We start from the raw sequence: 18,684 nt of genomic DNA, 5'->3' as shown, positions 1-18,684 counted from the left end.
AAAAATATATAAACTAGTTATATGAAGAAAAATCTAGAATATTCTAAAAATTCATACGCAAAAAGATCATATTTTGTGTCAGTATTTATTTCAATATAAAAATAACATTGTTGTAAACACTTTTAATGAATCTTGTTAATTCAATATTTTGTAATAATAAAGTTTTTAAATATGAAGCTTAAAAAGTTATACATATAATTCACTGACATTTAACATTAAATAGAGAAAAAACTGGACAAATCGTTGAAAATAAACAATAATCAATTTTATAGTTTATCATTCCGTAACCTCACCTAACCTAAGTTCAAGTACTGTTCTTGTAGGATGTTCTCGTAGTATTTTTGACATGCTTATATTAGCTTTACCTGTTTATGGGTTTGTTTGTTTTTTTCTGAGCTGGTTTGTTTGTAAATGTCCTTTGGACTACGAGATTTATTTAATAAAAATTTCGTTCGACACTGGCTTCGAACCTCCGATCTCCATGTTGGAAATCAAGCACATCGACAACTTTAGCAACGATACCGTTACGTCTCGATATAAGTTACGACAAGATGTAGGTATATAAGCAGTGAAGCCATTCATTATATGAGAGGGGTATTAATTAAATAAATATAGTTTAAAAAAAAGTTTAATAATTTTCAATATTAAAGCAATAATGATTGAAAAATACTAGTATTATTGTGAACCGTGGGCCGGTTCATTTCATATTTCTCGCGCTTGAGGCTTTTTTTTTAAATTAATACTAGTATTTTTCTTCCATCATTTTTTAAGCTTATTTTGATAATTATTTTCAACGTTTTAGTTTGACGCGCTTTGAAATCAGGTTTTTTCAAACTTATTTATATTATGCTACGACTCTTTTATTTATGATTAATAGAGCCTAGTAGAAACCAATCCCATCAGTTTACCATCCATTTTATGGCTGTTTTAGATGCCTCATTATGTTGAAATACAATATTTTCCCATGATGTTAAATATGATTCCATAATCACTAAAATTCACCCTTTCAAAAATGTTGACAAAATTATGAGCGTTTTCGCTTCTGTGAGGATATGTGTGTATAGTATGATCGCCCTGGTTCTTAGTCTATATTCAATTAATCCTTGAACTACTCATTTCTCGTATATAATAACTTTGTTCGCGGTAGATATTCTGAACAATATCTGTCACCAGATTCATGCGCATGCAATTGTGCGTTCGCGGTGCTAATAAAACATTTTTTATTTGAAATCCTGTGTTGGTGGAGCACAGATTTCTAATTCCGACGTGTTCTGAATACGTTCAATGTATCCTCGCACATGGATAAGGATTTTTTTATCTGGCACATGTGCATTCATCGTTTTTGTGATATTTACCACGAAATAACCTTTATCCTATGTAGTTTTCTACGTAAATTGTATTTCAAAAACGTGGTAGTTGACTTTATAATCAGACATATCAAGAATAAACCTTTGGCTGGTTACTTATATACATTTTATTCTCCTAGCTAGTTTTGAATTCATATTATAATTTTAAATGTTCAGGAAATATGATCAGATCATATTCTGAACAAAGCAAACGTCCAAAAGATATTGAAAATACATTTGGAATGTGTCCAAATTATCTACCGCGAAGGAAGCTAATGATTTCCATATATATTTTTTACCTAATGTCCAATAATGGTACAATTCGATATCTGAAATCATAAACATAGTTTCAGAATTAATGCTAAACGTTCAATGTATTAGAAATTCTGGTCAATTTATTAATATTACTGAAAGTATGTCGAAAAAATCACCGTCCTTCGGGAATATTGATCGCTACCACGCAGTCGAGTCGTTAGAGTTTTTTTATAGTGAGTATATCAGCAACGTTTTATCTAAGTGAATTCTCAAAGGACTCCTAAATTAGACCATGAAATTTTCGGATTATGGTGGAAAGTTATTTAATGCCGTGTTAACACAAGGGGTGGGTATTTTATATTTATAACATAATGGTAGCCCTTTTAGAGTTTATACAGAGTGTCCGACTTTTTATGTTAAACATACGTATTTTTCTTCTTCTTATCCAAACCATAAATACATGATTACGATAACACATACATGTGTAGGTCTGTAAATTGTCTTTTTTCTTAACCAAGACATTTTCTTTCTTCCGATCTCTATCCGGCCTACGATATTGGCCTCAATTAAGAGGAATTGTATTTTAAGTTATATACTGTTTTTCTCTTTTTAATAAGTTCAAAGAATTCCCGTTGTTTGTTAAAATCATCTCTTTATTTGTTAGTCTAATTATCTAGGGTACTTTAAGGATCTGCCATTTATTCACACTTCGAAAGTCTCTAATTTATTAATTCCATCCTTCTTCCATGTCCAACTTTCCATACCGTAGCATTTGATGAATCTTGATCCTAGATTGATTCCAAAGTTGGAACAGGTAAACACTTTTCGTGGTTTTAGAAATGCCAGAAAAGCCATATACAAAAATTTATTCTACCGGAAGTCGACTGTAACTTTGTTATTTTGAATAGAACACCCTATATATTAATACATTTACAATCTACGTAAAATTTTAGTATACTTGTGTCTAAAATTTTTTTCGAAAAATGCATAGTTTTTGAGTGATTGATTTTTTTGTAAGAAATTTGACCGTTTCAGACCCCTATAAATTATTTTTTTACAAGGATATCCTTAAACATATGATAATGGTTTCTGTTCGTTTGCTTTAAGCAAGGTCAGACGTATTTGAATCTATGTTGAAAAATTTTTCATTCTATTCAGGGTGTGTATAAAAAGTGTGCAATGTTTAACTTCATAAATATCAAATTTTTTAAATAGGACCACCCGGTTTTTTCTATTTTAATGCAATCAGATGTAGAGAATAACGCAAATTCACGTATACTTTCCTAAATCTAAACCTAACCGTTAATCAGATATTAAATGTTTTCAATAAATTTTTAGAGATGCAAGTGTGGCCCAAGTTTTATTTTAACCCGTTGACGTTGATACAACCACTAAGAAATGAAAAATTATTTTTCTTGATCTTAGCTCGTTCTCAATTTAATGTAAGCAAGTCGTCGATTCGCCGTGTTCTACGAAAACATAAAATGCATCTCTATTCATACAATTTGTGTCAAAATTTAGGAAAAAACCGGGTGGTTCTATTTAAAAAAAAAACAGAAATTTGATATTTATGAAGTAAAACTTTGGACACTTTTTAAACACACCCTGTATAAAATGAAAAATTTCCAATATAGATTCAAATACGTCTGACCGAACAGAAACCATTTTCATATCTTTACGGGTATCCTCGTAAAAAACAATTTATAAGGGTCAAATTTTTTACAAAAAAGTATATGCAAATAGTTTGCATATACGAGTAGCTCGTCGTTTGACACCCTGTATTTTGGGGCTTCTAGATATGATTGTTTTTTTGTGTATCTAAGCCTATTTTTCTTCTTTCTTTTTATACCTTATACCTTATTGACAATTGGTGTAGGTCTGACAAATAATCAGCGATTAAGACCGTATCCTCTGCATATGTGATATTGTTAATTCATTAATATCAACTCCAATCTCACATTCACATCCAACTCACATCTGTGTAATACTTCCCTCTCTATTTTTTATGGAATTGAACATATTCTTATCTATTTTTACTTGTGCTCTTTGGTTCAAATATGAGTTTTCGATGCATCGAAAGTACTTCTGATCTATGTCAAGGGAGGAGCTGCATTAGTTTGTGGTGTTGTACACTATCTAAAGCCTTCTTCTACTCAATGAACCAAAGACAGATATCTTTTCTTTGGTTATAGTAAGTCTAGACTAATACTTGCGTGACGATTATTGCTTCTACCTAATCCTAATGTACTTGATCCTTGTCTAAAACCAAATTGTGATTCGCTCATATCACGCGTTTTCAATTTATTCTTCAGTGTTTGATTTTCAGAATTATTTTTGAGGTATTACTCATCAGGCTAATAAGTCTATGATCTTCGCACTTTTTTGCTTTGATTTTTTTAGAAATGGATTAAAAGTTGAGCACAATCACTGTTAGGAGCAATGACCTGCGTCATATTTGGTGTTAAACACTTTTTGTAGCTTTCACCTTTCAAAATTCCAGAGTTTCAGTATATACTGGGAATTGCATATAGGCCAACTGCTTTATTATATTTTTTTTCATGTATTGCTTTCTCAATCTCGTCTTTAGTTAATTGTAATAGTTTTTATATGTTATTTTACCAAACATTATTTTCTTCTTTAGTGTCGAGTACTATCTGATTATTTTCTTTTTCATATTTAGGCCCACGGTCTGTTTCAGATTTTTCTCCATTCTATAGTTGTTTTAAACATTCTCTTTTAAGTCAATCATTTTTTCTATACTTATTTTAGATCTTATCAGTCTTTAAATTTTCTTAGCCTCTGCGTTCTCTCCTATCGTCCAGTTTTGCCTTTTATTCTTTGTTTTATATCCTAATCTGTTTTGAAAGAAGATTGTTACAATGTCTATTTTTTTCTTCAACCTTGCGTTGGCCCGTCTCTATTATTCGATGTTATTGTTTGAAGTATTCAACGGATTATTATTTTTAAGACCAAAATTCAATTGTAGAAGAATCGATATTTGGCAAAATTTTGGAATTGATAATATTGATTATAAGTCATTTAGAGGGAACTCTAGGAGAATTACTCAATACGTCTTTATATTGATTTTAATCAAACGTTAGTTGCAACTTATGTTTCGGTTTTGAGTACTGAAAAACTATTTTGTATCTTGGACAATTCATCCATAATATCATATTATAATAGTTCAACTTTCTTCCTGCTTCTTTCTGTATGTTCTTTTCCACAAATTTATTTGAACTATTCGTCCAGAACATTCAAATATTCGGATTCTACATCGCATATTCCATTTAATCAATTTATTACATTATTGAATTATCAAACTCCAATTTAAAATAGATTTAGTAGGTTACAACTTTCAACCTTGCTATTTTGATGATTCAAAAACATATTTTGCTGGAAGGAAAAAACAATGACATTCTTCCGAAGAACGTGGCGACAATCGAACTTTTTGTCGAAATAAATACCTTTAAGCCTCGCAAAGGTAAAAACACAGGTAGCGATTTTGTAATCACATTGGATCTCTTCAGAGCCCGCTTATTTTCTAATATGAGATGTGGACAACACCGGGAATCGCTGCTATTTGCTTCATGGGAATTCAATCAAGCATTTTGAGCTGTTTTAAAATTAGAAACAATATTTGAAATGTAACAAATATATTTTGATATTTGGCTGACCATTAATTTGGTCACATCATAAACTAATCAAAAATAGATTTAAACACATCTGGATTAACGCAGAAAATGAGTAACAACAGAGATGAGTAATTGGCTTAATATGGGCCACAGTGAGTGCTGTCTAACCTGATGGTGTGGCCTACTGACCGGTGGTGGTGCTCCCATACTGTGATGGTACATCATATCATGTTTGAGCTGAGGAAGACCTCCATGACCGCCAGTTCCCTGGTGTTTAATATCGACAGCCGCTAGGGCCTCGGCCCTACTTATCAGTCCATCGTTCAGTCCGGAAAAAAGATCACCCTGTAACAAGAAACATTTTGTAGTAAGGAAAATAACCGATAAATAGCTGCAATTTTGAGATTTGTCAATAAATTTATTTCTATAACTTGAAAGCAATTCTCTGCTCATGTAACTTTAATTTACCTGCAGTAGTAAATGGTAACCAGAAGATAAAAATTTATATGGAAGAAAATTCCCGCTTGCTCCTCTAGTATTATTAATATTGTGAAGATCATATAAATGTGTCAGTTTTTGATAGTTGAAAACGTATCCAAAAAATATCATGATTCAAAATTACTATTTGTACATCGGTGGCAATTAAATGCTATCCATTTTTTCTATTTTTCGAAAAGTTTTAATGAAACTATAAGATTTCTAATATTATCTTTCTACAATGCGTTTATAATCATAATCATACCACACCCAACCGCATTTATTCATTATTAGAATTAAATAATTTTATTCGTATTAACTAAACCAAATAATTTCATTCCTATCAACACCATATTATAAATAAATGATGATTGAAAAACAATTCCTATATTTATTGGAATGTTTATTATTATTTCATAAAGATATTATTATGAATCATTTGTGTTAAAGTTAAAGCTTTTTTATATTCACACCAACAGCTATTAGACTGACAGACATTGATAAAAATAATAGATTGTTATAAGATCCACCTAAGCATTATCCAATTTAGAGCTCTGGGCTTCCTATTGTTTCTTTCTTCCTACAAAATGTTTGAAATTATAACTACATTTTATATGTGAAGATGAAAATAATGCCGTAAAAATTCTATGCCAAGGGGTTATATTAGATTACGAGAACCAGGATTATGCGTTACGTGCATTTTTTGAAACTAAAATACATTAAACTCCTTACAAATTTCCTACAACCTATTGAGCTAACAAAGAGGATCACTTACACTTAAAATTAGGAATAAATGTGAATAATATAAAGAAGAGGAAATTCATAATCGACAGTCAATTGAGCTCATAGCGTTTTCGCAGTCTTTATTCATTTGATACTTTCACTTCAATTAAACAAGTTTGGCATCAATGTAGAAATAATTAATAAATTTGATCTATGAATGTCAGGTGTCAATTCCTAAACTTATATTCATTCGTCTCCAATAATATTTCTATTTTGTGTTTGAATTATGGAAACCGTAGTGAAAGAATCACCATTCAAATTGAAAAGGTGTAACTGCTTTTGTCTTATAATTCTACCGCCTGCGGTCTAAGTCCCTCACCGAGGCGCTCCTGCATCTCCTCATCGTCATTAAAGCACTGTGTTGCTAGCCTGTTCTTTATTCTTGGAAACAAATAGAAAACACTAGGTGCAAGATCGAAACTATAGGGGGATTATGGAAGTTCATCGACGCTTATTTTGAACTTGTTTCCCAAGGTTATGTGAGATTCCAAAAAGGTGTCTATCCCAAAAGGCAGTCGCCTTGATATTCTCTGGTGACACAGTTTGCAAAAATTTTCTCAGTTCTTTGATAGAACTTATTTGATCAATTATGAATCTGTTTCTATTCGCTTTATGGTGGTTTGCAAGCAATTTCTAGACCCACTTTTCGCAAAATTTGTTATAGTCTAGCTTCCAATTTAAATCTGTCTCGGACTTGTGAAAAACTTAATGAAAACATCTTTAATAGGAATCGAAGATTTTCACGAATTCTTTTATCATCATTAGCGACCAGTTTTTCATTCATAATGATCGAGTGTCCACATCTTGTCCAAGTCATCAGATGAAGCTATGGACACGAATCTAAGCATCGAGAATGGCAAAGAGGTAATACAAAAATAAACATTTGATTAACTACTTAAAATTTGAATATCAAAGAAATATAATTCGCTGCCATGCCGGGTGGACGATTGATTCAATAAATACTTGGGTCAAAAATGTCTCTCGTTTGTAGGGTGTAAGTAAGAAATAGGAAAGGATGTAACGAAATAGTGAGGAAGGTAGAGAGACGTTGTTATCTTGGTTGGTCTTCAAAGCGTCCAAAGGCACAACAGTTAGCTGGGACTGTTATGGCTTCAGTATTTTGAGTGTGCATGGGATATTGTTCATTGACTATCTCTAAAAGGGAGAGACAATCAATAGCGAATTCTACATACAGTTGTTGAATCTTTTTAATGCAAAAATTAAGGGATAACGGCCTCATATGTTGAAGAAAAAACCACTATTTCACCAAAACAATGCACCGATTTACAAATCGAAGGCAATAATGGTTAAATTGAACGAATTACACTTCGAATTGCTTCCTCATTCATCTTATAGTACAGATCTGGCTCCCAATGACTACTGGCTATTCGTTGATCTCAAAAAAATGTTCGCTGGTAAGAAATTCAGCTCAAATGAAGAAGCATTTGCAGGAACTGAGCCTATTTTGAGGCAAAAAACAAGGCCTTCCTCAAGCATCGCAATGATAAGTTAGAGTAGCGCTGGAATGATGGTATTGCTCTCGAAGGAGATTCCATTGATGAATTAAATCGTCTTTTAGCAAAAAAATGTGTTTTTCGTAGTTACACACGACTTATTGAGTGATGGTTAATATCGCCAAAACACTGAGTATGGTAACACTATTCATATTTTTGTTATAAAGAGCTCATATTCCACTTAAGTTATCGTCGCATTCACCCTCAAATTTTGCCCGTCAAGTGTCTACACACAATAATTGAGAGTTGATTATGAGTAATTCTCAAGTGTCAACTATATAGTTTCCCCTAATTTTTTATAATCAAACCATTCTGTTTTAAATTATGCTAATTCGTGATATCCTCGAAAAATACTTTTTCAATATCAAATAACAGTTCAGGTCAATTAGAAATTGATACTAATAATAGACGGTATAACAGAAAATGCGTCTCCAAGTGAAGTATAATATTATATATTCACACTCAGGTTTTGAGACAAATAAAAACAAATATTTATAATTGGATATGGTTTTATTGTTTTACAAAATAAGTGCTGGGTGTGTCCACCATTAAAAATGTCAAACTTTATGAAGAAAATGTCAGATTTGACATAATCACATCAGTGTTGTCATATCTGCCAAAGTAACAACCCTAGTAAAGAGGAAATTCTTTCAGAATATCCTTTTCTCTTCGAAATACTTTTCAAACCGGTATGTATTTACCAACTTCAAAAGTCAGTGAATGATAAATAAATAGACACAAGAGACGCTAATACGTTAATACTGAATAATTCTAAGGCAAAACACACGTAGAACAGCACACCAACTTCAATATTTATAAGTTGAAGTTATGATAAAACGATTTTCTAAATTATTAATGAATTTTTTCAACGCGTATTTTGCCACAAACAAGTTTAACGCCAACTGCGATTTCGGGCTTTCACAGGTTTTTAAAGCATTAAACATTTATTTGAATCATTATAAAAACAGTAGTTATTAAAAAAACCTGATACTCGACTCACCTGTTGATACTAGGGGAAAGTGGCGTAATATTGTAGAGATATCGAGTGGTTGTCAAACATGTCTGATAATGTTCTGGTTCTGAAACACCTTTTTTATATACATAATCGCAATTTCTATAAAACATATTTGGAGTATTTATTGGAATATAGATAACTTACAATTATCAGAATCAAGTCTAGAAAATCTCTAAGCTAGTTCAAGTAGTTTTACTTAATTATGCAAATCGAAAGAAGTCATCTTCCAATACTTCCAGAATTATAAATTCCGAATAATACAAACAAGCAAACAAACCAAAACTATAAAATAGATGTTTCTGAAATGATATTTTTTTATATAAACACTGCTGAATGCATTTATTATATTACAATCTGGTTAACAGTGACCAATGAGCAATTTAATTATAACTTATCTAATAGAGTTTGAAACTTGAAATTAAGATAAAATGTAGAATGGATTGAACTATTGTTTAACGCGCATACACAAACTCTGCTTTTGCACTAAAAAATCTGAACTAACCTCAACGGATTGATCTCATTAATTCTTCTTTTTAAACCAGAATTGTCAAGGAGGTGCTGACACTGACATGATGATGGAGTCTTTCTTCATGACTCTGGGTTAGTTTATTGATGGTCTGATCAACAATGTTAATTTCCAGGTTCCTATGGAGGTTACTATTGTGAACGTATTAAGTGTCATCTACTATGTTCCTCGATGCTTTGTTTTGGAATTTTTGAATGATTGCTTACTTGCTTGCTTTGATATATCCCCATAGTTAAATACCATAAGTCCATACAGGCTCAAGTATTTGCATATACAGCATAATCTTATTATGTAAAGACAGAGTGGAGTTTCTTCTAATTAACAAGTACATTTTACTACATAAAAGATACGAAACAAAAACAGAAATAAAGCGAAAATGATGAAGATCCAACTTTACAAATATGAAACTATTTCAAGGAATTTTGTATGTTATGTTATGAATCAGGATATGATACAGAGTGCAACTCAAATTATTTTTTTGTTCCCTTTTCTTGCGCAGTCTTTACAGCTGATCTATTTATCCACCTTATTTCGGAGAGTTCAAGAAGTGGCAGGGCTTTAGCTATCCAAGATCTTCGTCTACTATTTCACACGCTTACTTCAAGGGAATTGTGATAGAAATACAAAAGAACAGTAGAAAACAAATTTGAAAAAGAGGGAGAAATAAATGCCAACAAAAACAAAATAATAGTATAAAATATGCAAAGCTAAGAGGAAACATGTTAAAGTTCAAAATACTGCAGCACGAAAACATTTCTAGGAAGAGCTTGAGAGGTAAAAATTCCCAAATTTCGTTCACAAAAAATACGAGTATAAGAAATAAGAAAAGAAGCATAGAATGAAGAAAAATGTCGAAAATAATGAAAGATTGGAAAGAGAAACCTACTTTGAGAAAATAATAATAGAAGCAAAGCATCAAAATGAGACAAGATAACGATAAAAATAATAATATGCAGATAAAGAAGGAAATATATTATGATTTTATAACAAAGATACCTGAATATTGGGAAACTTATTCATACATAAGAAAGGTTAATAAAGACTGCAATAATTATTGTGGAAACAAGCCAATTAGAACATTGCTTCAAAAACGAATGCGTGCATCGAGCGCACGTGAGTTGCGCGCACGGTGGTTCGAGCGCACAGATTACATAGGAGCTGCATGGAGCGCATATTTGCAGGTATAAAGACGGTATCTTGAATCCCTGTATTTTGTTTTTGCTCACAAGCTTCGTTTTCGTTTTCTTTTGGCCAAAATCTTCCCATCCCAACAAAACCACCACAACTTCAGCCCTGCAGAGGAGCTATTCCTACATCAGGGCCTACTCCAACAAACCAGCCACCTTACAAAAATCCTCCTTATCCTACCAAACTTTAACCAACGAATATTTCTCTCGCCCTGTATTTAGCTTGAAACATTTATTACCGTAAATAAATGGAGAAAAGTTATGCAAGAGTTAACAACAGAGTAACAAAGAGTTAATTCTCATCAATGAGATTATAGTCATAGACTCCTAACCCAACCTAACCATTCTTAAATTAAAAGGTTTTTTGTGAAAAGTTCAAAATAAGCAATTTTTCAATTATTTTGAACCTAATACTTGGTATTGCACTCATTCTTAGAAAAAAAATTTTTTTCTATCAATTTTTCTTCAATATTTTATATGATATTGAACATTTGCTCATTTTGGAAAATCTTAAATGTTTTTCGTTTTGTCTTAATAATAATTATTCAAAAGTTCATATGTTTGCCCATTTCTAGGAATCTTTCAGGCAGATGAAATTTTCTGCGTTCGTCGAACGATCTTCTGGATAGTGTACGCTAGATGTACGAAATGTTTTCTAAATGTACCTGCGCGCTCGATGCTTGTGCGCTCCTCGCACTCCACCTACAAAAACAAATCCTAAATATCAAACTAAAACGACAAATGGAAAGTTTACTAAACAAAGCTCAGAGTGGTTACACGACGGATAGTACCCAGGATCACAGATTCATATGACAATTGACTGTACAAAAAATAATGTACATAGATTGCATCGATAAAAGAAAAACATTCATTAAGTAGTTTTAGAAAACAAAAATTTATGCAATCGGAAGAGAGAAGGGGAACAATATGTATATATAAAAAGTATTAAATAAGGTTAGCGTCCCATTGATATTATAATAATTCTTCTAGATTATATATACATTATTTTGAACATCGAAGGTCGTTGAAATTTTCGATAATGACATTGAATTTTCAACATCTACAATCGCTACATTTATACCATACCCTTTGTCTACATCAACGCCCTTCTGCAATGTTTTTGAACTGTTATTTATAATTTCTAACAGATTAAATACTCCTCCTTACCTCTACTCTCCATAATTCACATTCATGATTTCTTCGTGGATCTGGTTGAGAAAACTGATTTTAGAAGATGGTCTTGGCGAGTACAAAGTGGCATTATAAATATATTTTTCACGTTTCCCAATTCAATTATCGACCTTAATGAATTTAATGCATCAACATTTTTCTTAATATAACCGAAATATTCATGAGAATGCGTTCAGAAAAAATACACTCTTTCTTTTATGATTCTAATATAAAAGATATCGGAGGTTCGTATACCCATTTAGATACCTTGTCAAGTTCATCTGACGACCTAACATAAAATTTCACTTATGTTGTCAGTTTAGTAGTCAGTAAAGTTAAAATGTGTAATGCGTGAAATACAGGAGGATTGAATATTTGATGGAAATATTATCTTTTTTAGTTTTAGTAAAAAAGGTTCTGGTTATAACTGAGAAATTCATTTTAAATACAGTAAATATGAGATTCAACTTATAAAGTTCAAGCATTTATATCACTGCCAGATTTCGCGTCACATACGATGTCACATGATAGACCATTCGGTAAATGGGTACTTCACTGTTCTCAAATTGTCTTGAAAAAATTATCTACTACACTTTAATAAACTAAAAATGAGATTATTTAGCTAGATTATCGTTACGTGAAAAATTCAAGTAGGTGATGGAGGGATCTTTACTATTTATTATTATATTTGTGCTCAAATAAATTCGATAGACATAAAATTGTAATACAGCGCCTACAAGCAATTTCAATCTTTTCTTTATTTCTATTATTTTTGTATCTAATCCTGTAGCCATTGATGTATGTTAGTGCCACAATAATTGACTATAACACGATACTTTGCACTTTTAAATCACATTTCGAATTCTTCTGGGTTCATAACCTTGTTAACGTCGCTAATTTTTTAAATAAAAATATTATGCTACTTTCCATCAAAAATCTTCTACCGCCTATTTAAAACAGTGTCCTTGATTTGTTGGTGCTTAAAAACTTGATTCTTTATTGCTGCTTGTGGGTGTGGTTGTGTCAATTTCTACTTTTCACCTGTATCTCTAGTATTTACCAATGTCTTCTAGTGATTTTCTATTATTTTCTATCTCTTTTAATGAATTTCAATTTTCGTTTATATCTAAGGTTCATCCAATATCAATTGCAGAAGACAGTTACGCGAGAAACAATCAATATTTCATAAATACGCACGGCACTCATACCAAATTAAGAAATGAAAAATAATGTTTACTCCTCGTAATTCGGTAAACATCTAACAAACCGTCAGTCCACGTGGACTCATCATCTCCACTGTTTACTAATAAAAACATTAAATTGTTAACATAAATGCATTCCTATTGGCCGAAACTGTGAGTAGACAGTTTCTTCGAAATATTCCGACCAGAAAGTCTGCGATAATCATTGACGTGGATTGGTGAAATTCATTTAATTCATAAATTTCTTTAAATAAATAGAAATATGGCGTTCTCTAGACAATGCGCGAATGAAGACAATGAAATTTTGAATTTAATAATAAAGATTTCGATATTATTTTATCGTTATTTTAAATATATTTGAATGTTTTAAAAAGGAGAATAAACAGTAATCTGATAATGCAATCAAAATATGAATGGTTGAATTAACTACAGTAAATAAATTTTCTATTTTTCGAGTAGTCACGAAAGGGGTTGCTGTGGATCATTCACAGTTGACAAAGCTACTCAAGATTTTATATGTAGGACAATTTATAGTTTATATAAGGAGAACAGTGTTGCTACATTAGAAGTAATACATCAAAAGGTAGCAGAATACAAATTTTGTGAGCATGTGGTTTTAAACACAAAAAAATGAATAAACGAATGACAATAACCGAATGTTCAAGGATAGTTCGATGGCGACAAGATTATTTGCGTCAGATAAAAGACTACCGAAGTTTTAATGGACAAATGGGGTACAAAAAGGGCTCAGTTAACGTCTGGTACCCTGTTTAAACCAAACTCCTTCACATGCGGTACATTTTACTCGTCTATTTACGTTGTTATAATTTAATATTCAGTTATAGCAAGTTAACGAGGTATAATAATGATTTTTTCTAAGTTCCAAGTATGACTACAATTAAGTGCATCTGTCCAAATAACGGCGTATAATGCCGTCCAATTTATTATGATTCGATTGCCTTTTAACGAATACTTTCTCGCATGAGATATACGTATTTTTGAAAATATTTGTAAAACTAAAAGTGACGGAGGAGATACTGAGATTTGATAACCATGCGTGAGTCCATTATGGCCCATACATAATTTGCGAATGTCATATTTTGCCTGGATATATCAAAGTTACTGGTTGGCTGTCACGCAGAGCCAACGTAACTTTATTCCAATTGTTTCGCCAGGTGATAAGACTTATGGTTTATACCCAGTCTTTTCTCTATTGTTCCTAGAATAAGCCAAATTCATATTTCTAATATCATAATAAAAGTAAATACTTCTCAAAATAGTAAATACAACACACAAACCGCAATTGTAGATTTATTCTACTACTATCCCCTTTCAGCGCGTGACTTACCACTTAAATATAAAAAAAAAGAATAAATAAGTAACGATAATAAACACAAGTGATAATCGTCCGTAATTGTATTGTGTCTCGCAGAGAGAGCTTTGACTGCTGCAGGGGTGGAAACAAAAGATTTATCACAAGTGGCTTCGACTCATTTGTACTTTGTACTTTTGGGTTATATACCCTCATTTGTCTTTCCGGGTTAATTTTGTGATTATGAGTCGTTTTAATGAAATTATTCTCAGTTTATGTAATTTGATTGTTGAAGTCATTAATATTGTTCTTTGAGTTAATCTAAAAGTTGATTAAAATGATTCACCATTTTGTTCTAGAAGTATTTGGTTGAGATATTATACAGAATATAATTTTCTTATTATTTTTTCAGCATAGTCAGTTCCTACTGGCATGTAAATAAATGAGGCTTCAATTCGTAACGATAATATAGCACTGTATATAATAAATAAATAAATAAATATGACCTATGCTATAGATATTTCAGTTATTTTTTTATCATGAAATTTTAGCTTATTGTTAATTTTTCTATATAATTGATCTAGCGATGCTCCAAGCTCTTCACCTCGTCTGAAAATACGTGTTCTCGAGGTCTGCAAAATAGACCCTCATGGCGGCGATAACTTCATCATTCGACTCAAATTTTTGCCCGGCCAGTAATCTGGAGAACAGGATGGATGGGGCAGTAGCTCGTAGCCGATTCGATCAATTTAGCCAAGGCTGGAGCAGAGGTATGAGCAAGTGCCAGTTCTCATGGTGGAAGAGTACAGTTTCCTGTACCAAATCAAGTCTATATTTTATGCACTCGCCGTCAAAACGACCCAATAATTTGGGCTAGTGATGACCGTTTTTCCTTTCTCTATCTAATCGATGAAGATTATAATTTGTGAATCCCTCTGTTTCGAATATTTCTTTGTCTCTGGGGTTTCCGCTATTTACTAGGGAATTTCTGCTCCATTTACCGTGTCAAAACAATGCAAGACCTCCTTAGAATTACTCTTAAGCAGGGTTCAACACTGCTCTGAAATGGTCTCATGGTTGCTATAGTTCCGGACTGAGCAAACGCGGTACCCATCGCGCCAAAAGTTTCCCCATTCCTTAAATTTCACACAAGCGATCTTAGCGTCTCAGCTATCTCGCGCATTTTGAAACTCGCTAAACCGATTTTTGATCATTGCTATAGAAGGAGAAGCGTCAGCATACACAGCATACACTCTTTGATATTGCTTTGCGATTTCTATTCCAGAAACAAGAATTGATTCACCGAACCTTAATTCTCTTTCTTCCATATTTTTAAGACGGTGAACTCGCCAGGTCACACACCTGGTCAAAACAAACATATGAGTCCGATCAGGCTCAATTTTCAATAGTAGCCATCTACGAAAACGTACTACACGATGGTGAATTGTTTTTTTGATAATGTTGTCATCAGGAGGTGAGGCTAAGTACTTATTGGTCTGCCTTCATAATAACATTTTGAAACACTGAGTTTTTCAATATTATTTAACTCTTCTACAGTAATTATTTAAATAATTGATATACAAATATTTTTTTGTACGAAATTTGTGAGAAATCTATGAAGATTTGATTGATTTGATATGATTGAAACGATTCCATTTCATAATTCAAAATATATACAGACAGGACAAAACATTAAATGCAACTTAATTTTTTGTTTATATAGTTTTAACTGTGTGTGTCCCTTGTTTCATTTTGGGAACACCCAACTAACAAACTATTCAAGCGGTACGTTGTGATAATCAGGGTGACTAGAAAGGCGCCCAAAGTATATGCATCTCTTTTTCCTCTTACTCTATCATATAAGCTGGGCTCGCGTAGATATATTTTAGAATGTTGTCAGTTTCTGTCTGAAACGCTTTAAGGAGCAGTACTTGTAATTTAAAATGAGTGACCTTATCTCATTAATTGCTTCTATTTTAGAGGTAAAACTATACTGAAGCATACAGAGGTTTTCGTACCAAGCTTGGAAGTGAAAGAGTAGTCAATGAAAAGTTGTATATATGGAAAGCCTCAATTATCTCGGTAACGGCTTGACAATCTTTATAAATTTCTGTGCACAAGGGTCTTGTGGCATAATTTCAGAGTTATTTAAGTTATCTCCGCCGAAGTTAATACATTTAGGTGGCTATGACTGCTACAATAACAAATTTGACGTTTCAATAAATTATTATTGTTGATGTTCATCGAAAGTAACAATGGATCGTTAATCTGCAAAAGATCGAATTGATATTTTAATAATACTAGAATATGGTGATAGGCGTAGAAGTCAAGGAGAAACGTAATTTCTTTAATAATTTATATCCTAACCGAAATCCCATAGCAAGATCTACTATCAGTAAATTAGTAGAAAAGTTTAACGAGACTGGTTCAGTAGATTTATCCAAATCAGGGCGCAGAAAAACTGCATCAACGGAAAACAAATCTTTAAATGTTTACGTGATAATAATACAAAGTAAAATTGATTCAAGAGTTGTCACATCACGATTTTGATACACGTGAAGAGTTTGCAGACCTATTGATAGGAAAATGTTACAATCAAAATAGTTTTTTTAAGTAATGTTATGTTTTTCGATGCGTTTTTGTATAAATGGAAACGTAAATCGGCATAATTGTAGATACTGGTCACGTAACACTCTCAAAAAAGTGAATGTTTGTGCCGGAATAATAGGCGACATTCAGGGCAACTTAGATGGTATATATATTCATTGGAGAATAGTATTATACTTGAGCTGGCTCGGATATTTCCAAATCCAAGTAATTATTTTCAATTACATTTAAAAAAAATTCATTGTTAGAAATTTTTATACAATAACAATATTCCAAATAACAATATGTATTTGGATACAAAAAGATGGTGCCCCACCTCACTATGCGTGTATGGTGAGGCAAAACCTAAATAATGTGTTGTCAAGAAGATGAATTAGAAGGCGCGGTTTTATCGATGACCCCCGCGATCACCCTACATGAACCCTGGACTATTTCCTGTAGGGTCACTTAAAAAACATAGTTTATAAAACGTAAACGTAAATTATTTATATTTTGTCGTGCAACTTGGTGGCTTTAAGAAACTCTATGATTTTCTTCATTTCCGTCAGTCAGTTAAGTGTCTCCTTGAGTTTGGTTTTCATATCAAACTACTGGTATGCGGTAGAATATTTTCTACAGTCGGCGAGGATGTGCTTAACAGACACAGAAGCGTGCCAACTTTGGCAGACAGGACGACTTTCTGATGACATCAAATAGGCGTTAGTAGGTTTAGTGTGATTGATGCGGAGTTTTCTTTCTTCTCTCCTATTCAAAAAGTTTAGGGAAAGGTGAAATTTAGATGGATAGGTGTTATGTAATGCTGTAGTACTCTTGCTCCATATATCGCGCCAAGATTTTTAAATGAGGTTCTTGAAGTTAGTCTTCAGATCATTGGCAAGCTGAACTGAGATTTCAGGAGGATTCTTTGTGGCTTCTTTGAGATGGCGATCTGCCGACTCGTTTTCAGCAGTTCAAGTGTGCGATGGAAGCCAGATGAGAGAGACTATTATATCAAGAGCAATGAAAGTTTGGTAGATGTCGTGAATGTTTTGGACTATTGGATGGTTGGTCAATATGGTTGTAATTGACTGTATGGATGAAAGAGAATCAGTACATATGGCGATATGTTTATGGAGAGGAGAGATAAATTTGAGAGCATGAAGGATACTGTATAGTTCACCGGTGTAAACACTACACGTTGAGCGGAAAGAATTCGTGGTTTAAGTGACTGCGCAACCAACACCGGATTCAACTTTGGACGCATCCGTATAGAGAATTAGGTCGAAAGATTTTTTATACAGAATGCTTTCTCTACAAGGACGCATTCATAGTTATTGTAAATGGTAAGTGAGGTATCTACTATAGAAATATTTTTAGTCCAAGGGAGAGAAGAAGGCAGTAGAAAGTTCAAAGGTTTATGTTCATGAGTTACGAGGTACGGATGTGGTGGTAAGTAGCGAATGGGCAGAATTAGAAGGATTGGAAGACTTCAAAATGATGACATTTAGGTATAGAGAATATTACATGAAAGATAATCAGTATTTCTTAAGGATTTCTAAAAACCATTTGAAATAACAAAGTTCATCGTTTTTTCGGAGAAAAGAAAGATCGGACACAAAAATTTATAAAAATCGTACAAGCGGTTTCCGAGATGATTGAGGCGTTCAATACATAAAACT

At 32.5% G+C, this 18,684-nt stretch overlaps 1 protein-coding gene across 2 annotated transcripts in view; it reads right to left on the bottom strand.

The window, feature by feature from the left end:
• Window positions 1–18,684, bottom strand: part of LOC130444008 (inhibitory POU protein) — a 104,366-nt gene that overhangs the window by 29,403 nt on the left and 56,279 nt on the right. For both annotated transcript variants that reach the window (XM_056778960.1, XM_056778961.1), the window contains one exon: window positions 5,402–5,578. In XM_056778960.1, coding sequence (XP_056634938.1) covers window positions 5,402–5,578 — 177 coding nt within the window. The remainder of the gene's footprint in view (window positions 1–5,401; window positions 5,579–18,684) is intronic.

Source organism: Diorhabda sublineata, chromosome 5 (genome assembly GCF_026230105.1).
Source record: "Diorhabda sublineata isolate icDioSubl1.1 chromosome 5, icDioSubl1.1, whole genome shotgun sequence".
In the NCBI taxonomy this organism is placed as follows: Eukaryota; Metazoa; Arthropoda; class Insecta; order Coleoptera; family Chrysomelidae; genus Diorhabda; species Diorhabda sublineata.
This window is presented reverse-complemented; position numbering and strand designations above follow the sequence as displayed.